The sequence below is a fragment of the Mustela nivalis genome, assembly GCF_964662115.1.
Source record: "Mustela nivalis genome assembly, chromosome: 12".
In the NCBI taxonomy this organism is placed as follows: domain Eukaryota; kingdom Metazoa; phylum Chordata; class Mammalia; order Carnivora; family Mustelidae; genus Mustela; species Mustela nivalis.
The window spans coordinates 35,461,404-35,484,387 of record NC_139031.1 but is presented as its reverse complement, the minus strand read 5'-3'; the positions used below and the strand labels follow the sequence as shown (position 1 = coordinate 35,484,387).

Below are 22,984 nucleotides of genomic sequence, written 5' to 3'. Positions count from 1 at the left end.
GATGAAAGTAACTTTCAAGAAAAGAAGGAGACCTACAATGAACCAGAATTTATGGAGGCTGTTGTCCCTGTTTCTTTGATAAACAGCATGACACTATGTAACAATATCGTAGTCACTTGAACTCTCTGTATTTTGTGCATCAATTCCTGAAATTAAGGAATTTGAGTAGGTGAACCTAGCTTGAAAATTCTGAAGGTCATTCAAATTTTAAAATGCTTCCCAATTTTGAAATCGCTTAGTATAGAGCATAGCACTTTCAGGTTTTAAGTAATAGACAATGAATATTAGAAAATTTAAAATTTTTAATAAATGTGCTTTGTTCACAAAATGTGAAAAAATACAACAAACACAAACATACATTTTCAGATATGCCATCTCCCACCATTTGGCAACTATGATATAAACCATTTTTTATCAAGTCATGATCCTGAAGAATCTAATCAAATGATCATTTATTTCTGAAACTCCAAATTATTTTGGAGAATCCTGTTGTGAGACAGGAGACCCCTTAAAACTTATTTATATCTATATGAAATCATTCTCAAGAGTACCCATTCAGTATTAAAAGGCTCTGTTAACTTCTCTTGTCATTACATATATCTTCTGGCACCAAGCCACAGGACTGCTTATATTTTAACACATAAATGTTAAACTGGCTTTGGTGGAATATGTATTAGTTTAAATCCTGTACCAACCTAATTTGAAGCTGAATTTACAATAACAAATGACATTTATAAATCCAAACAAATTCATACTAAGTGGGAGTAGGTTTTATAAAGAGACTTTTCTTTAAAGTACTACTTAAAATACATCATGCACACTTTGGAGCATAAGCAGAATCAACATCTGTAAACAATCAGAAAAATTTATAGCACCAACATGTTAGCTGTAACACAAAGGCTGACTCCAAGGTCATACTTATACCAGCCTCTCAAAAGCCCGACTTTCATTTACTTTCAAAGCACTTTAATTAGCTATATTGTTTTCTTTGCCCTAAAGATTATATTTAGCCAAATCAAAGGAAATGGGCAATATGGGTAAAAGAGGTACTACCAAAACATAGTAAACACAGTTTTGTGTCACCTGAATAGAGTGGGTTTTTTCCCCTTCTTTTGGGGGAGATCAAGATGGGACCTATAGTGCTTAATTGGAAAGAAAAGTCAAATCTTAATTATTAAGGGCTCTGAGGCTATTGAAAGTAAATGAAACATTTCTAGTTACTTTTGGCATATTTGAGCAATCAATATTTATTGCATTCATTCAACTGACTTTTTAGGTTAATTACAATCCTGTTACTTTCATTAATTTAGAACATGAAATTTAATTTGAAATATCGGGTATATATACCCAAACACTGATATCTTAAAGGGTAATTTTGTATTTCTAAATAAAGTCTGACATTCAAAGTTAACTACAGCAACTCACAATAAGCACAAAAACATCAATTTTACCAGAGTAAAGAAGTGCAGTTTATGAAATTTAGGATCAACTATCGAAAATGCAAGTTTCCTTGAAGAACATACACACACACGCGCACACATAACATTAACCATGGATTCTGAAACTGTGATACTTCAGTGCAAAAACCTCAGTATGAGGTAATTTTAATGTAATAACCACTTGAAAAAAAAATCCACACAGTGGCACTCTTAAAAACGACAGTTTACATGACAATTGCTGGCTGACAAGACAATGTGGACCAAATGTTCTTAGCTATTTAAACTAATCTTGTCTTGTTTGGACATATTTTTCTCCTTAATCATTTGCTTCTGATTCAGAAACACAGAAAGTCATTTATCAATGTGGAAAGGGAAAATTCCCACAGCCAACTAATGGTTTATATATTCAAAGAAAATTTTCTGCTAGAATTTTGATAGAAACTAGAATACCGAAAGGTCAAAACCATTTTATGAGATTGCTAGCAGAGGGTTAATTTAAAAATTTTCTATAGAATTCCAGACTTGTAGTGCAGCACACCTCCTTAATGGAAAGGTGAGAACCCTAATAAGGTTGGTCTAGACAGAACATAAACTCTTACAAGTGCAAACCCTTTCACAAAGGTGTTTCAGGTCAGGATCGAGTATTGTTCCTTGCTTAAATAGAAAATTTTGTAAATGAAACCTAAAATTAAAAAAGGTAAGAGTGAACTCTCACAGTTAAATATACTTAACACCAAGGCCTAAATCAATATGAAAGATATGAACATTCTACTTTGGCAATGGTGTTTATTGTACTGTACTAATGAAATGAGAATACATACTTGGGGGAAATCTTTCCCCAAATGTCTGATGCTGCCAAATGAGCAAAAAAGAAAAAAAAAAAAATTCCAGAAAGTTGAAGAAACGCTGGATCACCAGACAAAACTGAACAGAAAATGGCTTTCTGTAACAGATAACAATTTAGCTAGAAAAGAGAATAAGTGCATCACAAAACAACTAAACCAATCTATCTCTGTCACATTTAACTTGTGAGTAATCAAAGTGCAAGCTACAGCTTTCTACATATCTTTCTCATTGCAATGGTTTAAAGTCAACACTGAAAAGATTAAAAAAGAAAAATACATAGCAAGTTACATTTCATTTTCACAACAGCACTAAAGAAAAAAGGTACCTTTCTATAGTATCTTAGTGCTAAATGCTAAAGTAACAGTGGTTTCTGCTATGACAGGAGTCACTCTGCATGAAACTTTAAGCTTTCTATATAAGAATAAATTTTAAAATCCGGAAGTAGAAAAAAATAGCAAACTCTGTAAACCTTTGCATTTCTTCTATGCAAACCAGGTTTTAAGTACTGAGTTCATGTTAGTATTTCTGATTAGTGTAAGGAATTAGTTTAGAAGTCTGGACTGAAAGGGTCTTTTGCTTTGATATTAACTTAAAAGTAATATGGGATCTTCTAGCTCATAGAAAGGAATAGAGCTGGCTTGACTTTCTCCAGAATCTGAGTCGTATGGAGCATCAGGGAGCTCTGTGAAACCATATGCTAGTTGTTCATCTTCCATATCTGATCGAACATAGCAGGAAGGGTTAGAATATTCCTCTTCTTCTATACTGTTGAAATCTTGAGGAATATATAACATCCCTGGGTAGTTCCTACTAACCAAGTCACTTGTAGTTTTTAGGGAGATTTTTCTAAATGCCATCAAATGCATATGTGAAAATTTTGAATACTTGAAACGTTTAAAGCCCAGGGATTCTATAGCAATCTTCCAGCTTTTCATCATCATAGCATGACGGTTCTGATGGGAGGAATCAGGTGTGATGATAAGCAATAAACCATTTAACACTAACAGTTCATGGGCTTTCTTGCAGCAAATCCATCGTTGGTAAGGCGATGGAAAATAAGAAAGGAGGAGAGAGAAAACCACTACATGGAAAAGTTCTCCAGGAAGAGAATCAATAGGATTTTTCAGCTGCTTCAAAAAGGCATCTATAGCATCCTGTGCAAGCTGGAGGGGCTGCTGAAGTTGCAAGTTCAGGAAGTCACATTTATATACACTCTGCAGAAAGGGAAAAACAAGGCATATTCAGAATCTGAAGATCACTTCCACCCTATTACACAGATTTTACACCACACTGTGTCACAGCATTTCTACATTATCCAAGCTTTAATTCTTAATTTTTCCCTTCTACGTGATTCCACTTGCAGACATTCAAACTAAACTTTTACTCAATAAAATTTCAAAGAGATTATAATCAAGCCCAGAGAATTTCTTCTCCTCATTAAAAAACTAAATATTTCTGCCTAATAATTTGAAATTTAATTTGGATAAGAGCTTACCAGAAAGATTTATCTAAACTTAGTCATATTTACTTTCACTTCAACATTTATAATTAACAAAGTCCAATATAAAAACTTTAAACAATACTACTAAATAAATATGAATCAAAAAGGATAATGAAAGAGGCACTATGCATTTGTAAAAGCAGAGCACCAAAACTTTTCAAGGTCATGAAAAATGTCTTTAAACCATTAGCTCGAATCATCTTAAAAATATTTTTAGTATTACATTTATTCTATTAAACATCCAGAATAAAAAGTTTTAAAATTAGATAAAAATTAGTGTTTTTTTTAATATAATAGTTATTAACTAACAATGATATGGACTAATACTTTATTCCCTCATTCTTGCTAGTAGGTAGACAAGCTGAGCACATAATTATGTGGACTATCTATTAGAGAAAGTAACACATAATACAAAAAAAGAAAAATGCTTTTCTTCTACCCATTGCTTCCCCTCCCTCCATTTTTTTTTTTTCTTTCTTTAAATGATTGGAGGGTATGAGAGTACATGCCAAATGGGAGGAGGGGCAGAGGGAGAGAATCATCAAGCAGACTTTCCCTGAGCAGGGAGCCCAGCACAGGGTTGGGTCTTATAATCCATGACCTGAACCAAAACCAAAAGTTGGAGCACCTAGGCACCTCCACCTTTTTCTCCTCTTAAGATAACTTTACTTCAGTATACTGATGTACAAACAAGGAGAACTGACACAGAAGTATATTTAAAGGGTACTTATTGATAAGTTTTGTCATTAAACATTCATGAAACCATGAAACGACAATTTAATGAATAGACCTAAGACCCCCAAAAGCTTCTTCCCTGAGCCTTTATAATCCCCTCCTGGTACCCTTTTTGTTCTTCCTGGCTACCAGGCAATTGTTCATGTGATTTCTATCATTACAGATTTAGTTTGTATTTTTTTTTTAAAAAGATTTTATTTATTTATTTGACCGAGAAAGATCACAAGCAGGCAGAGAGGCAGCCAGAGAGAGAGAAGTAGGCTCCCCGCTGAGCAAAGAGCGCGACTTGGGGCTCGATCCCAGGACCCTGAGACCATGACCTGAGCTGAAGGCAGTGGCTTAATCCACTGAGCCACCCAGGTGCCCCAGATTTACTTTGTATTTCATAAAATTTTATATGAATGGAGTAAGACAGAATAATGTCTTCTTGATTTGCTTGGCTTCTTCCACACAATACAATTATTTTGAGATTCATCCACTCTTTTGCATCTATATCTATATATCATCTATACCAGTTGACTCTTGTATATTGATCTCCTATCTTGCAACCCTGCTAAACTCATTTATTCTAGTAGCTTCTCTGTATATTCCAAGGAATAATTTAATGATCAATGTCATATATGAATAAAGACAGTTTCGGTTCTTTCCAATCTTGATGCCTAGTATTGCTTTATTCCTGACTCTACTGTGTTGCTAGGATATTTATTCTGAATCATTTCCATGAAGTTGTAACATTCAGCAAATTATGCAGTGCTGTATATTCACTTCATTACGGTAGTTCCCATCATGTAAGTTGACTTTAATACGTATTTTAAGTCAGGTATTAATTGTTTAATAGAATCTATTGACAGTTTATTCTTTGTTATTGAATTGTGAGTTTTTTTTTTTTTTTTTACTTTTAATTTTTTATTTTTTATAAACATATATTTTGTTGGGGATTTTTGTATCTATGTGTTAGGGACACTGTTCCCGTAATTTTTTTTTCTTTTCTTGTGGAATCCTTGTCCGGTTTTGGTATCAGTAATGAGACTGAAGCAGTGATCACAAACCTCCCAAAAAACAAGAGCCCACGACCTGACAGATTCCCTGGAGAATTCTACCAAACATTCAAAGAAGAAATAATACCTATTCTCCTGAAGCTGCTTCAAAAAATAGAAACAGAGGAAAACTTCCAGACTTTCTGTGAAGCCAGCATTACCTTGATCCCCAAACCAGGAAAAGACCCCATCAAAAAGGAGAATTTCAGACCAATATCCCGGATGAATATGGATGCCAAGATTCTCAACAAGATCCTAGCTAATAGGATCCAACAGTACATTAAAAAGATTATCCACCATGAACAGGTGGGATTTATCCATGGGATGATGCAAGGGTGGTTCAACATTTGCAAATCAATCAATGTGATAGAACAAATCAGTAAGAGAAAAGAGAAGAACCACATGGTCCTCTCAACTGATGCAGAAAAAGCATTTGACAAGATACAGCATCCGTTCCTGATTAAAACACTTCAGAGTATAGGGATAGAGGGAATATTCCTCAACTTCAAAAAATCTATCTATGCTTTCCTTATAAAATGAGTTTGGAAGAGTTTCCTCCTCTTCTTATTTTTTGGAAGTTTGAGGGGGATTTTTGATTGTTGTAAGTTTTTTTTTTTTTTTTTAGCATTCATTTTTAAAAATTTAAAATCAATTAACATATAGTTAAAAAACACAACTATTATTAGTTTCAGAGGTAGAATTTAGTGATTCATCAGTTGCATAGAACACCCACTGCTCATTATATCAAGTATTGTCCTTAATATCCATCACTGAGTTACCCCATCCTCCCAACCACATCCCTTCAGCAACCCTCAGTTTGTTTCCTAGTTTAGAGTCTCTTATGGTTTGTCTCCCTCTCTGATTTCATCTTATTTTACCTTCTCTTCCCCCATGTTCATGTTTTATTTCTTAAATTCCATATGAGTGAAAGCATATGATATTTTTCTTTCTCTGACTTATTTCACTTAGCATAATACCCTTTAGTTCCATCCACATCATTGTAAATGGCAAGATTTCATCCTTTTTGATGGCTAAGTAATATTCCATTGTTTATACCATATCTCCTTCATCTGTTCACCTGTTGATGGACATCTGGGCTCTTCTCATAGTTTGGCTACTGTGCCACTGCTGCTATACAGACTTCAAATCACTATGTTTGTATCCTCTGGAAGAGTACCTAGAAGAGCAATTACTGGGTTGGAGGGGAGCCCTATTTCTGACTTTTTGAGAAAACTTCATACTGTTTTCCAGAGTGGCTGCACCAGTTCGCATTCCCACCAACATTTTAAAAAGGTTCCCCTTTGTCCACATCCTTGCCAACATCTGTTTCCTGACTTGTTAATTTTAGCCATTCTGACTGGCATGAGGTGGTACCTCATCACAGTTTTGATATCTATTTCCCTGACGCCTAGTGATGTTCAGCATTTTTTCATGTATTTATTGGCCGTTTGTATATTTTCTTTGGAGAAATGTCTGTTCATGTCTTCTGCCCATTTCTTGATTGGATTATTTGTTCTTTGGGTGTTGAGTTTGAGAAATTCTCTATAGATTTTAGATACTAGTCCTTTATCTGATATGTCATTTGCAAATATCTTCTCCCATTCTGTGGGTTCTTTTCTGGTTCTGTTGAGTCTTTCCTTTGCTGTGCGAAAGATTTTTATCTCGATCAAGAACCAATAGTTCATTTTTGCTTTTGTTTCTTGGCTTTGAAAACGTGTGTAGCAAGAAGTTGCTGCAGCCAAGGTCAAAGAGGTTGCCTATTTTGTCCTCTAGGTTTGGATGTATTCCTGTCTCACACTGAGGTCTTTCATGTTGGAAGGTTTTTGATTACTGATTCAACACACTAAGTAGGAGCCAGTCTGTTCAGATGTTCTATTTCATCTTAATTCAGTCTTGATAGGTTGTATGTTTCTAGGAATTTATTCATTTCTTACAGATTGTCCAGTTTGTTAGCATACGATTGTTTATCATTTTTTTTTTCTTTCTTGTTGAGTATACCTAAAGGTTTGTTAAGTTTTTCCAAAAACCAGCTTTTACTTTCAGTAATCTTTTCTATTTGTCTTTTTAGTCTCTATTCCATTCATGTGTGCTCTGATCTTCATTTCCCTCTTTCTATCTTTGGACTTTTTTTTGTACTTTACCAAGTTCCATGAGAGGTACAGTTAGGTTGTTTGAAACTTTTCTTATTTCTTGAGGTAAGCATTTATGACTATGAACTTCTTAGAATTGCTTTTCCTGCATCCCATACATTTTAATGTGTTCCATTTCTATTTTCATTGGTCTCAAATTATTTTTATTTCTCTTTTGATTTCTTCTTTGACCTACCAGTTGTTTAATAGCATTTTTAATCTCCACATGTGTAAATTTTCTAGTTTTGTGTAAGTAATGTTTCCTTTCATACCACCATGGTTGGAAAAGGTGGTTGATATGATTTTAATCCTCTTAAATATGATATAATACAAGTATTTCTAAGACATATTATCTGTATTCTTAAGCACAGGTGAATTCTGTTGTTTTAAATGAACTGTTGTGCAAATATCTATTAAGTACATCAGGCCAGTGAGCTATCTGTTGATGTAAGTGGACTAAAGTCACTTATTATTATTGTATTGCTATTTCTCCCTTTTGATCTAAATATATATTTGCCTTACACAGATGCTCTTATGTTGAACACATATTTATAAATGTTATATTTTCTCATTGGATTGACTCATTTATCATTTTTGATAACCTTCTCTGACTCTTTTTTTTTTTTTTAATTTTATTTATTTATTTGACAGAGATCACAAGTAGGCATAGAGGCAGGCAGAGAGCGAGGGAAGCAGGCTCCCTGCTGAGCAGAGAGCCCGATGTGGGGCTCGATCCCAGGACCCCAAGACCATGACCTGAGCCGAAGGCAGAGGCTTTAACCCACTGAGCCACCCAGGTGCCCCCCCCCCTTTTTAAAGGTTTTATTTACTTATTTGACAGAGATCACAAGTAGGCATAGAGGCATGCAGAGAGCGAGGGAAGCAGGCTCCCTGCTGATAACCTTCTCTGACTCTTATTAGTTTTTGCTTTAAAGTCTGTTGTCTGATAAAAGTATAGCGATTCCAGCTTTCCTTTGGATTTCATTTGCATAGAATATCTTTTTCCAGCCCTTCATTTATTGTCTGTGTTTCCCCTTAAACCTAAATTTAGTCTTTCAGGTAGCCTATAAATGGGTCTTGTTTATTTTATCCATTCAACAAACTTTTTTCTTTACTGAAGAAGTTAATGCATTTATATTTAATTATCGAGAGATACATGCTTATTTCTGTTTCGATACTTATTTTCTGGTTGTTTTTGTAGTTCCACTTTGTTCCTTTCTTTTTATTGCTCTCTCTCTTAGTGGTCTGATGACTTTATTAGTGGTATGCTTATATTCCTGTCTCTTTATCTTTCGTGTATTTACTATAAATTTCTGCTTTGTGGTCCCTATGAGGCTTAGATATAACAACTCAGATCTCTAACACTCTATTCTAAGATGATAACAACTTAAACTGTTCACACTGTAATGCTTAACATTATTATCCATCCCCATATTTTATGCTTTTTTGTCTTTTATTTTAGGTTTTTTATAGTTTACATCACATTTTATATCTTTTAATCTGTGTCCTTTAACTACTATAACCACACTTATTTTTGCTACTTTTGTCTTTTAATTTTCATACTTTAAAGTGATTAATCCACTATATTTACCATACATAAACCTTTCCAATGAGATGTATTCTTTCCTATTTTTTTTTTAATACTAACTAGTGCCTTCTATTTTCAGCTTAAAGAAGTTCCTTTCACATGTCTCCAATGCCCAGTTAAGTGGTGATGAACTTTAGCTTTGCTTGTCTGGAAACTCTCTCTCCTCCCCCCACCCCCCCCTTTTTTAAAGTTATGTCTAAGACATTTATTGCTGGATTTTAAATAAGCAGTACATACCCAAATTTCCTCAATTATGCCCCAAATGATTTTCTTACTATGATAGGTGCACTCTTTAATCCCCACTGTCTCTTGGACTGTTGATTCACCTCACCTCTGATTAACTATCAGTTTTTTCTCTATAGTGAAGAGTCTATTTCTTGGTTTGCTCGCTCTCCTTTTTTTTCCCCATTTGCTCATTTGTTTTGTTTAAATTCCACATATGAGATCAAACAGTATTTGTCTTCTCTGACTAAATTATTTCACTTTGCATTATATTATACTCTCCAGCTTCATCCATGTTGTTACAGATGGAAAGATTTTGTTTCTTTTTATGTCTTTCCCTGGGTGACTTACTTTGCTCAGCATAATGTCCTCTAATTCTATCCATGTTGCTGCAAATGGCAAGATTTCATTTCTTTTGATGGCTGATATATATATATATATATGGCACTTCTTCTTTATCCATTCATCTGTTGATGGACATCTAGTTTCTTTCCATAGTTTGGCTATTGTGGACATTGCTGCTATCAACGTTCAGGTGCACGTGCCCCTTTCAAATCACCACATTTGTATCTTTAGGGTAAATACTCAGTAGTGTGATTACTGGGTTGTAGGGTAGCTCTATTTTCCACTTTTTGAGGAACCTCCATGCTGTTTTGCAGAGTGGCCACACCAGGGTGCATTCCCACCAACAGTGTAGGAGGGTTCCCCTTTCTCTGTATCCATGCCAACATCTGTCATTTCCTGACTTGTTCATTTTAGCCATTCTGACTGGTGTGAGGTGGTATCTCACCGTGGTTTTGATTTGTGTTTCCCTGATGCCGAGTGATGTGGAGCACTTTTTCATGTGTCTGTTGGCCACCTGGATGTCTTCTTTGCAGAAATGTCTGTTCATGCACTCTGCTCATTTCTTGATTGGATTATTTGTTCTTTGGGTATTGAGTTTGGTAAGTTCTTTATAGATTTTGGATAGTAGCCCTTTATCTGACATGTCATTTGCGAATATCTTCTCCCATTTGTCAGCTGTCTTTTGGTTTTGTTGACTGTTTCCTTTGCTGTGCAAAAGCTTTTGATCTCAATGAAGTCCCAATAGTTCATCATTTTTGCCCTTGCTTCCCTTGCCTTTGGTGATGTTTCTAGGAAGAAGATGCTGTGGCTGAGGTCGAAGAGGTTGCTGCCTGTGTTCTCCTCAAGGATTTTGATGGATTCCTTTCTCACACTGAGGCCCTTCATCCATTTTGAGTCTATTTTTGTGTGTGGTGTATGGAAATGGTCCAGTTTCATTTTTCTGCACACAGCTGTCCAGTTGTCCCAACACCATTTGTGGAAGAGACTGTCTTTTCTCCATTGGACATTATTTCCTGCTTTGTGGAAGATTAGTTGACCATAGAGTTGAGGGTCTAATTTCTGGGCCCTCTATTCTGTTCCATTGATCTATGTGTCTGTTTCTGTGCCAGTACCATACTGTGTTGATGATGACAGCTTTGTAATAGAGCTTGAAGTCTGGAATTGTGATGCCACCTACTTTGGCTTTCTTTTTCAACATTCCTCTGGCCATTCGGGGTCTTTTCTGGTTCCATATAAATGTTAGGATTATTTGTTCCATTTCTTCAAAAAAATTGATGGTATTTTGATAGGGATTGCATTAAACATGTAGATTGCTTTAGGTAGCATAGACATTTTCACAATACTTGTTCTTCCAATCCATAAGCATGGAACATTTTTCCATTTCTTTGTGTCTTCCTCAATTTCTTTCATGAGTATTTTATAGTTTTCTGTGTACAGATTCTTTCTCTCTTCAGTTATCTCTCTCTCTCTTTCTCTCATAAGTAGGTTCCACACCCAGTGTGGAGCCCAACATGGGGCTTGAACTCACAGTGTGGAGCCCAACCTGGGGCTTGAATTCATGACCCTAAGATCAAGACCTGAGCTGAGATCAAGTATCTGATGCTTAACCAACTGAGCCACCCAGGAACCTCTTGACGAGTATTTCATTGCATATCTATCTATCTATCTATCACTTATTCTTTATCCATTCACCTATTGATGGACACTTTGTGTGCTGCCATAGTTTAATCGTAAATAATGTTGCTATAAACAGAGATGCATATAGCTGTTTGAATTAGTGGTTGTGTATTTTTTGGGTAAATATCCAGTAGTGTGATTGCTGGATTGTAGGGCAGTTCTATTTTTAAGTTTTTTGAGGAATCTCCATAATGTCTTCCACCGTAACTGCACGAGTTTACATTCCCATCTGCATGACAGTTTCTTTTTCTCCACATCCTTGCCTACCCTTGTTGTTTCTTTTCTTCTTGACTTTCGCCATTCTGACAGGTGTGAGGTGATATTTTGTTGTAGTTTTGATTTGCCTTTCCCTGATGAGTGATATTGAGTATCTTTTCATGTGCCTATTAGCCATCTGATGTCTTCTTTCGAGAAATTTCATGTCTTCTGTCCATTTTTAAATAAGAATATTTGTGGTTTTGGTGTTGAGTTGTATAAGTTCTTTATATATTTTAGATACTAACCCTTTAAAAGATATGTCAGTTGCAAATATCTTCTACCATTCAGTAGCTTGTCTTTTTGTTGATCATTTATTTTACTGTGCAGAAACTTTATTTTGATGTATTCCCAACAGTTTATTTTTTGCTTTTTTCTCCCCCAGCCTTAGGAGAGTTACCTAGAAAAATGTTGTTATGGCCCATATCAGGGAAATGACTGCTTCGTCTTTTCTAGGGTTTTTATGGTTTCAGGTCTTGCATTTAGATCTTGAATCTGTTTTGAATTTATTTTTGTGGATGGTGTGAGAAAGTGGCCCAATTTCATTCTTTTGCTGTAGCTGCCCAGTTTTCCCAAGACCATTTGTGGAAGAGTCTCTTTTTCCTATTATATATAAATTCCTCCTTTGTTGAAGATTGACCATATAATTGTGGGTTTATTTCTAGGTTTTCTATTCCATTCCAACAATCCACGTGTCTATATTTATGTATGTACTCTACTGTTCGATTACCAAAGCTTTGTATTTTAACTTGGAAATCTGGAATTGTAATACCTCTTCTATTTTTTTTTACTATATATATATTTTTAATTTTTAATTTTTTTATAAACATATATTTTTATCCCCAGGGGTACAGGTCTGTGAATCACCAGGTTTACACAGTTCACAGCACTCACCATAACCCCACCCCCCTTCTCCTAACCCCCTCCCCCCAGCAACCCTCAGTTTGTTTTGTGAGATTAAGAGTCACTTATGGTTTGTCTCCCTCCCAATCCCATCCTGTTTCTGTTTTTCAAGACTGCTTTGGCTATCTGGGGTCTTCTGTGGTTCCATACACATTTTAGGTTTGTTCTAGTTCTGTGAAAAATGCTATTGGTATTTTGATAAGGACTGCATTAAATCTGTAGACTTCTTTAGGTAGTACAGAATTTTAACAATATTTGTTCTCCTGATTCGTGAGCATGGAATATCTTTCCCTTTCTTTGTGTCACCTTCATTTTTCTTTCATCGGTGTTTTATAGTGTCTCCTTCACTTTTGAATAACTTGGCCAGGTAGAGTATTCTTGGATGGCAATATCTTTTCTTTCAGCCTTTTGAACATAAAGTGGTATACCCTTCTGGCCTGCAAAGTTTCTGCTGAGAGATTTATGGGAGTTCATTTGTATGCAGGAAGTCGTTTTTTACTTGCTGCTTTTACTATTTTTTCCATTTCCATTCCTTTTTTTTGTTGCTGTGTTGTCTTCACATTGATGCTTCTGCTGTTTCTAGTCTCATGTTGAATGCCTCTTACGTATTTTTCAGTTTAGTTATATTTTTCAGCTCTGTGACTTATACTTGGTACCTTCTCCTATCTTCCATCTCTTTGTTGAAGTTCTCACTGTGTTAATTCATTCTTCTCTCCACTTTTGTAAGTATCTTCATGACCATTACTTTGAATTCTTTAGTAGGTAAATTACTTATCTCTATTTCATTAATTTTTTTCCCCTGGAAGTTTTATTTATTTTTTTCTTTCCGTTTGAAACATATTCCTCTCTTCATTTTGATTCTCTGTGTTGGTTTCTATGTAGCAGATGACACCACAGCCTCTTCCAGTTTGAAGGAGTGGCCTCATGTAGGAGATGAAACTTGTTATTCAACTCTGTCTCAGTTCTTGGTTTGTCTTTCAAACCTTTATGCTTGTTCAAGCAGCCTATTACATTTTTAATAGCTCCTAGTAGTTGAGGATATGCCAAGACCTGTAAGTGTTCTTGTAAGGGATGATGTCAGCACCTAGACTCAGGCTGACTGGAAGCCAGACCTCCAGGCTTCAGCTTTTAAAAAGCATGTAAATATATTACAGTCCTGTGGGACAACAAGTGTAAGGCTTCACTGAGAAGCAGGCCATCTGGAGGTATCCCCTGGGTGGCAAAGCAATCAGGGCTCCAGGCAAGTGTACAGGGTCTTTCCTGGGTAATAGTAATGGGATGGAGCAAGGCAAATGGAAAATGCAAGATGGTGTCCTCAGCCTATGTGCCTTGGGAGCAGATCTGTATGACAATCAATGTGTGCCTAAAGGAGGTCCCTAAAGCCAACCAGACCAAGCAAGGATGCCTCCTTCACAGAAAGACTGGGCAGTGTGCCTCAGTCTGCTGTCTGCAGTGCCCTGGGGGGTGGTAGGCTGCTAGTCTGCTCAGAACAATCTCTCCAAGTGCCACTGTCCCATGGGATCCAAGAATGCCAGCTCTCCACTCCCCGTCCCAGGCACGAGAGCCAGGTGAGCAAGGGGTGTTCCCTGAAGGCATCTACACAAACTAGGGCACCAGATGCGTGTACAGCTCCCCTCCAGGAGACACTGGCATGTGGGAACACAGCAGAGAGTGAGCTCAAAGATAGGGCCCACCCATAAAAATCTCCGGAAAGGATTATAGTCAGCCCCAAGATACGTGTTTAATTAGAAGTCTGCCACTCAGGCTGTAGTTGTGATGATTACCTAATCATTTTCCTTCACTGTAAGACAGAGCTCCTTGGTCTGATGCCTCCTGCTGTGCCCTAGGCGGCACAGCTGTTAAGGAATTTTCTTCACTAATTACAGTTCTGTGGGACCCGTAAGTGTAAGACTTACTGGCCAACAGAGCCAGGGATGCAGAGATAGACCCTGGCAGCAGTTGCAAAAACTGAAATGCCAGACAGGGGGTATGAGCTCCTTTTTGGGGACACTGACTATTACAGTGCCACAGAAGGAATACATGCTCCCTTGGCCTCAGCCAGGAGATCAAGTTTGCAGCCTATTTAATGTAATTATTGATACACTAAGGTTTAGATCTGTAATTCCTTTTTACTTTGCCCCCTCTTCATTATAGCCTTTGATCTCTTTCTTCCATCTTTTGAATTAAATAAATTTATGATTTTATCTTATCACCCCATTGGCTTATTAGCTTTAACTCTTTTGTTATTTCAGTGATTGCTTTAGGATTTAATGTATATATCTTTAATAATCTACCTTCAAGTATTTCACCACTTTAATACAAAAACCTTAAAATAGTATATTTTCCTTCTCTAATTTCATCCTTTGTGCTATTATTGTCAGACTTTTTTTTTTTTTTTTAACTTATAAACCACACTCCATATTATTCTTGTTTAAATGGATGTATTAGTTTGCAAAGACCGCTGTAACACAATACTGTAAACTGGATGGCTTAAACAGAAATGTATTTTGTCACAGTTCTAAAGGCTAAAAGTCTGAGATCAAGGGGTCTATAGGGTTGGTCATTTTGAGGGCTGTGAAGGAAAATCTGTTCATGCCTTTATTCTAGCTACTGGTTGTTGGCAATCTTCATGTTCTTTGGCTTATTAGAACCATCACCCCTCTGCCTTCACATGACATTTTCCCTGTATGTGTGTTTCTAAGCCAGAATTTCTTTTTATAATATTATAATCATACTGAATTAGGCCCCACCCTAATAACCTCATTTTAACTTGATTATCTCTGTAAAGACCATATTTCCAAATAAAGTAACACACCGAAAGTTAGGACTTCACATATGTTTTCAAGGAGGAACAGGACAGAATTCAACCCATAATAATGGTCTGGTGTCTTTCAGAGAGTTTAATTTTAAAAAACTGCATTTCTAACAACTTTGTAGTTATCACTTCCTATATTCCTCATCATTTTGTGTAGATTTATATTTGCACCTGGTTGAAGCCCTTCTTCCTTAACATTTCTTGAAATGTAAACTGGCTGATGTTGAATCCCTAAAGCTTTTGAATGCATGAAAAATATTTTGTTTTTATTTTTGAAAGATATTTTTGCTTGGTGACGAATTATTATCCTTCACTATTTTAACATGCCCTTTAAAAAAGTCTGGTTGCTTTTAAGAATTTCTCTTTATCACTGTGCTTGATTTTGTGTTATGTGTTGGGGGGGTTGATTACCATGTGCTTTGGTATAATCTTGTTTCTTGTTTGTTGAGCTTCTTGGATTTGTATATTTATAGCTTGTTATCAAGTCTGGAAAATTTTAGGCCATTATTTCTTTAATCTCCCTGCCTTGTGGGAGGGACTACAGTTATGCCTGTATTTGGCCACTTGATATTATGTCATTGCTCACTGATGTTCTTCCAGCTTAAATTCTTTTTGTATTTAATTTTGGATAGTTTCTATTGTCATGTCTTCAATTTAATTTTTCTTCTGCAATATATAGCATGCCTTAATTCCATCTAGTATGTACTTCATGTCCTACATGGTAGTATCCCTTTCTGGAAGTTAGATTTGGTATTTTTAAGTATGTCCTATGTCTCTAAACTTTTTGTACATACAGAATACAGTCATCCTGTGCCTATTTTAATGTCCTTGTTTCCTAATTTTAACATCTGTGTCAGTTCAGGGTTGGTCTTTGTTGATCATAGCCTGTTATTTCTTATTAGATGTCTAACATGGTGGATTTTTACCTTTTTGGGCACTGGATGGCATTGAATCACTATGAATATTCTTAAGCTTTGTTCTGGGATGTAGTTAAATTACCTGGAAACACTGATCTTTTTGGGTCTTCTGAGATTTGTTAGGTGGGACTGGACCACAGTTTAGTTTAATGCTAAATATTTTCCAGTACTCAGGTAAGACTCTTCTGTATACTCTACTTAAGGTACTGTGATTGTTTAGGTTTCCAGTATGCCTGATGGGAATTAGTACTATTTTCATCCTATGTTGAGTGCCAGGCACTATAATCTCCACTCCTTTCAAGTGCAGTTTGAGTCTCATGTTGTTTTCTCACACATGTAATGTAGTGACCAGTACTCAGCTGAGTCCTCATCTTTGCCCTCCACACTCTACAGTTTTCCCTCTGTGCAGCTATCACATAACTGGTACTGTGTTCTCTGGACCCTAGCCATCTATGTTTAGTGCTCTCAGCTCAGAATCAGCTGGGCTATGCCTGGGATTCCCCGTGTCATACCCTAGAAACTCCCTGAAGGGCAAATGCTGGTGCAAGAGCAGGGCTCAACTCATTTGTTTTCAGTGATCATTGTTCTTTATCACCTGATATTCAATGTCTTGTAAATTACTTATATTTTGTCCACTTTCTGTTGCTTTTGGTAGGGTGGAAAGAACAATCTGATCCTTGTTACTCCATTTTGCCTGGAAGTGAAAGTCTGATTCTGTTACTGAACTTATATATAGCAGTTCTTTTGCCTTCCCCAATTACTTTAAAGTTCATGGCTCTCTATATAAACAAGTTTAGTATTTATTTGAGCCCAAAGTTTAGATCAAATGGTTATCACATTTCAGCAGTCCCTAAAGGATATCTCTAACGTGTTTCTTGAGGAAGGAAGAAAATCCATGTACAAAGCCAAATGCATTTTAAAGTACAGGTCCTGATGGCACAGGAATTCTTTGCAGTGACAAGCTAAAAACAGCTATTTTACCATAAAGCAAACATCTGTCCACCTTTCAGAAGTAGAGATAATGGTAATAGTTTGTTAGCATTTTTTCATCAAAATTCAAAGGATTCATATGAAAGTTTAATCTCCGGAACTTTTCAATACTAATGGTAAACATTTCTTTAACACTCTCTATGTAACAGACACTGTGCTGTTTTAATTACTTCTTAACTAGACATTACAACTGTCCTATGAAATACAGTCCATACTAACCCCATCACAGAGATAAGAAAACTGCCTCAGAGTTGCAACCCCAGGTTGAAATAAGATTCTATTCTTTTATTCATCATGTAGTTAATGAGTATGTACTAGGCACTCTTCTCCGTGCCAGGAATATAGCAGCAGGGTGAAAAATTTACACTGTAACACATTCTCTTTATAACATTAAAAATGCAATTTATAAAAAATTTTGGTGCCTAATGCTTTATGAAAAGTAAATGGCAAACATGAATTTGTCATTAAGAAAAATAATCTAATTTTAAAAACAGAGGAAACATTTAAGTAGTTTTATCTACAAATAGCTGGGGTTTCATGAAGTTTTAACTGTATCAAAAGCCCCTACTCTTGATATTATTCCTTAATGGCTCTACATCACAGTACACTTCAGAAAAAGATACCTCAAACAAATAAAAAGCCCAATCTTACAGCTATCTGGAAATCATTGCAATCTACCAAAGTCTCTGATTAAAACAACAGATAAACAGGAAACAAATAAAAACCAGTATTATTTGACCAGTACCATATTTGTTAACTAAATGCTCAAAAATTTTCACAGAACATTTATTTGCTTCTGAACAGAAATTTCTTACCAACTTTTTCATAGAAAACACTCTTGCTCTTTTAGGGCTGTAAAGACAATGCTTTTCCTTGGTAAGATCTTCAAAACAAAACATAACTATGCATACCTCTACAGCAGGTACAATGTCTATGCCAACAGTTAGAAATTCTTCAAACTTCAGAAATGGGTTAAAGCAGCTGCCAACATCAAGTAATCTGATCTTTCCTGAGGTCTGTAGCAACCTAAAAATAGAGGATTTTCAGTTCACCTTTTATAGGATAAAACAAAGGAAAAGTTCAAGTATTTGAGAAAAAGATTACATAAATCATTGGCTAAATTTTTGGTCTCAAGATCCCTTTAAAACATTTAAAAATTACTGAGGGCCCTAAAGACCTTTCATACATGTGGGTTGTAGGTTACCAATAATACCATATCTGAAATTAAAATTGAATAGTGAAAAAACATTAATTCATTTATTTAACATGCTACAATAGGCTTTCTAAGAAATGTAAATTATATTCTTAATATGAAAAATCTACATTAGCTAGATAATAAAAAGTGAGGCATTGTTTTATTTTTTCAAATGTCTTAATGTCTGGTTTAATAGAGGACAAGAATTCTCATAAGGGCTTTTGTGTATATGTTGTTGTAACATCACATGCCATGTGGTTTGGAAGACTCCACTCTACACTCAGGAGAGAAAGAATAATAGAGACAAATGACATCTCAATATTATTAAAATAATTTTTCACCCACAGAGATCCTGGAAGGGTCTCAAATCCCAAGACCACACTTTGAAAACTGTCCTTGTAGATAAAAGAATGCATACACCAATCAAATCTCATTAGTCAATTTAACAATGTCCTTGGCCTTCACTTTGTCTCAGAAATTTTAAAGGAATCAAAAGAACATTATAAATAGTATTTTTAAAATTGTGAAAAATTTTTATGCATGTGCAAGAGCTTTCCTCATGGCCAAAAATAGTCATTTCTGGTTTTGTATATCTTCTTTTTCTACTATTGTATAAAGTTGGTCATCTAAAACCACCATCAATTTATGTAGTAGCAAGTAAGGATAAAGGAAACTGGATTTTATTGGACCTAAGCCTGTAGTCCTAGTTTTCAGATATTAAAGCAATAATAAAATTAAACTTCAGACATATTTCCTTTGATAATTTCCTTTAAAAATACAAAGGAAAGAAAACATGAATCTTGTATAAAGGGCAGAGTGAACCAGTCCAGCTTCTCTTCCTTATACCTTAGCTACCAGTTTCCTTTGGATCCACTGGGAGACGTTAAAACTATAGACAGAAGTTTAAGCTCCTGAAAAACCTACTGTAAGTCAAAATAACAAAGTTGGCAATAAATAAGAGTCATATTTTTTATGAAGAGCATAATGCCCAACACTTTATAGAAATGACTACCATCACCGTTTGATAATAAATGAATAGGACTCGTTTGATAGAGTATGTGGCAGGGTATAGAGGGCTTTCATTTTCCCTATCCATAAAAAGACTCAATACCTCTGATAATGCCCTCTAGATTAATGTCCATTCTTGAAAGGGATAGCTAGCAGCTCTGCCAGTGAAAAGAGCTGCTCAAAGAGGTAATTTCCAGTACTGCAGCCCAAGAAAGCAGCTTAATATGTAGCTTGGATGATGCATATAACAAAAAAAGATATGTAAAGTTGAATTAAGTTTGGTGATACTTGATATATCACAATATACTAGGTTCCAAGGCAGAAAGACACCAGTAAACATATGTGGCACAGGGTCCAAGCTGCTAAACAGAACAAATGATCCAGTAGATAGGGGTCATAGAAATTCCTGGCATTTAGCTGACATCTGCTGCTGAACACAAATTTGAATACCCAAATCATAACCAGTCAGAATAAATGAATATCTGTAACAATAATAACATATACACTCTTAGATACCCTAGCCTCAAGTAAGGATTGCAGGGACTAAGAACAAGAAATAAGGATCAAAACCTGATTCTGTCCTTTACCTGTGTAAAATGGGGACCATTATGGTGCCCACAGTTATGAGTTGTTTCCAGGATTAAATAGATAATGCATTTATAATGCTTCACCAATATTTGCTATATGGCAAGTGCTCAAAAGTGGTAAATATTGTTAGCTGTTAATGTTACAGATGGAATTTTTTTGTGGTTAATCCAGTAATGATCTTCCTGAACACAGTAAGAGCAGAATTTGCCTCATATTAAATTATATGCTAGTAGATTCTGGTAAACTGGCTAGCAAATTCCTGGCGGTCTCTTAAAAAGTTCTCATAAATTAAATTTTCTATCTGGATGGAGTATTCTAAATCATTCAAGTTAATTCAACATTATGATACAACCACCCATAATAGTATAATGGATTTATTCTCAGTATGTACCTAGGTCCATTTCAAATTCTTTAGTCCAGCTTCTTAATTTTTTATTTTCATCAAACATATTTACAGTTTAAAGAATAATCACAAAGTGACATCCAAGTAATTACCATCCAGGTCAAGAAATGAAACACTGCCCACACTCTGAAAGCATAACCCTCCCTGAGGACATCCTTCATCCCTCTGTGTAAATGCAGCCACTATCCTGATTTCATGGTAATCATTCTCTGCATTTCCTTTTATAGTCTTACGACCTATGACCACATGCCTAAGCAGTATGTTTTTGTTTTTTTGAAATAGAGTGTGAGAGTGGGCAGTGGGGATGTACAGAGGGAGAGGAAGAGAGAGTTTAAAAAAAATTTTTTTAAAGATTTTATTTATTTGAGAGCGAGTGAGAGAGCATGAGCCAGGGGAAGAGCAGAGGGAGATGGAGAAACAGGCTTCCCACTAAGTCAGGAGCCTGACACTTGGCTCAATCCCAGGACCCTGGAATCACGACCTGAGTCAAAGGCAGATGCTTACCCAACTAAGTCACCCAGGCACCCCTAAACAATACAGTTTTATACTGTATTTTGCTTCTGTGACATTCTTTCATTTCATATTGTTTGTAAGAGTCATCTGCACTTCTCCAGTTAATTAACATTAATTGCTGTATAGTAGTAACTGCATACACTATATCCCACTGGGATTTTTGAGAAGGACACTAAATGTAAAGATCATTTTGGGAGAATTCACAGCTTTACCATACTGAGAATCTTTTAATTCATGGAAATGGCATAGTTCTCCCTCTATTTAGTTTTTTTTTTTTTTTTTTAATTGTCTCTCATATCTTTTGTTGGATTTGTATTTCTTGGTATCTCATTTTTTGATGGTATTACCATTTTTCCATTATGGATAAATGTTACTTTTATTTTTTTTTAAGGTTTTATTTATTCATTTGACAGAGATCACAAGTAGGCAGAGAGGCAGGCTGAGAGAGAGGTGAGGGGGCAGGCTCCCTGCTGAGCATTGAGCCTGAGGCAGGACTCAATCTCAAGACCCTGATATCATGACCAGAGCAGAAGGCAGAGGCTTTAACCCACTGAGCCACCCAGGTGCCCCGAAATAACTGTTACTTTTAAAAATACCATGCTTCACTGCTGGTTACATAAAGGAGGTCCATACTGTCACACATAGTAATTAAAATGTTAAAGGCTGGAGATAGAGAAATGGAGCAAGAAAGAAGTAAAAAATCACATACAAGGGAAACCTCATAAGGTGATCAGCTGATTTTTCAGGAGAAACTTTCCAAGACAGAGAAGACATGATATATTTTAAAAAACTGAAAGGAAAAAACCTACTATCAAGAACTTAAAACAGTCCTGGTTTTCACTGATATACTTAAGATGCTTTATGTGAACCTCATGGTAACCACAAACCCAAAGCCTACAACAGAAAAAAGTAAGGAGAAAGAAAAGCATAATACTACAGAAAGTCTTAGTCACAAGTAAAGAGAGCAAGAGAAGAGGAATAGAGAAGAACTACAAAATACAGGAAAAAAATTAACAAAATGGGGCACCTGGGTGGCTCAGTTTTAACCCAGCTTCAACCTGGGTTGAAGCCTTGGCCTTTGGCTCGGGTCATGATCACAGGGCCCTGGGATCAAACCCCGCACTGGGCTCCCTGCTCAGTAGGGAGCCTGCTTCTTCCTCTCTCTCTGCCTGCCTCTCTGCCTACTTGTGACTTCTGTATATCAAAAAAAAAAAAAAAAAAAAAAAAAAAAAAAAAGACATAAATGGAAAAACTTGAGAGTAATACAACAGTAGGCCTTTAACAACACCCTACCTACATCAATGGATAGATTATACAGGCAGAAAATCAACAAGAAAACCAGAAAACAAGAAAATCAACACATCAGACCAGATGGACTGAAGAGATATACACAGAACATTTCATCCAAAAACAACAGAATACACATTCTTTTCACGTGCACTGGAAACATTCTCTAGGACAGATCACGTTATTCCACAAAACAAGTCTCAATAAATTTAAGAGTAAAATTATATCGTGCATCTTTTCTGACCACAATGGTATGAAATGAGAAACCAGTCACAAGGAAGAAACTGGAAAAAAGACAAGTGGTGATTAAACAATATGCTACTCAACAGCCAATGAGTTGCTAAAGAAATCAAAGGGATGTGGAGAAAAACGAAAACAAAACCACAGTGGTCCACATAATCTTTGGAGTTCTAAAAGGGAAATTTATAGTGATACAGGCTTATCACAAAAAACAAAAAGCTCAAACAATCTAATCTTAAACTTGAAAAGAAGAAAAAAGAACAAAGGTCAGGGTTAGTACAAGAAAGGAAATAACAAAGATTAGTTAAAAAATAAATTGAAGAGACCTGACAAAGGAAAACAATAAAACCA

At 35.8% G+C, this 22,984-nt stretch overlaps 1 protein-coding gene across 1 annotated transcript in view; it reads right to left on the bottom strand.

The window, feature by feature from the left end:
• Window positions 1–282: 282 nt before the first annotated feature.
• Window positions 283–22,984, bottom strand: part of SAMTOR (S-adenosylmethionine sensor upstream of mTORC1) — a 104,690-nt gene continuing 81,988 nt past the window's right edge. Inside the window, exons 4-5 of the mRNA XM_082693081.1 lie at window positions 18,311–18,425; window positions 283–3,499 (exon numbers count right to left, since the gene is read on the bottom strand). Of these exons, the coding sequence (XP_082549207.1) occupies window positions 2,870–3,499; window positions 18,311–18,425 (745 nt within the window). The 3' untranslated portion in view covers window positions 283–2,869. The remainder of the gene's footprint in view (window positions 3,500–18,310; window positions 18,426–22,984) is intronic.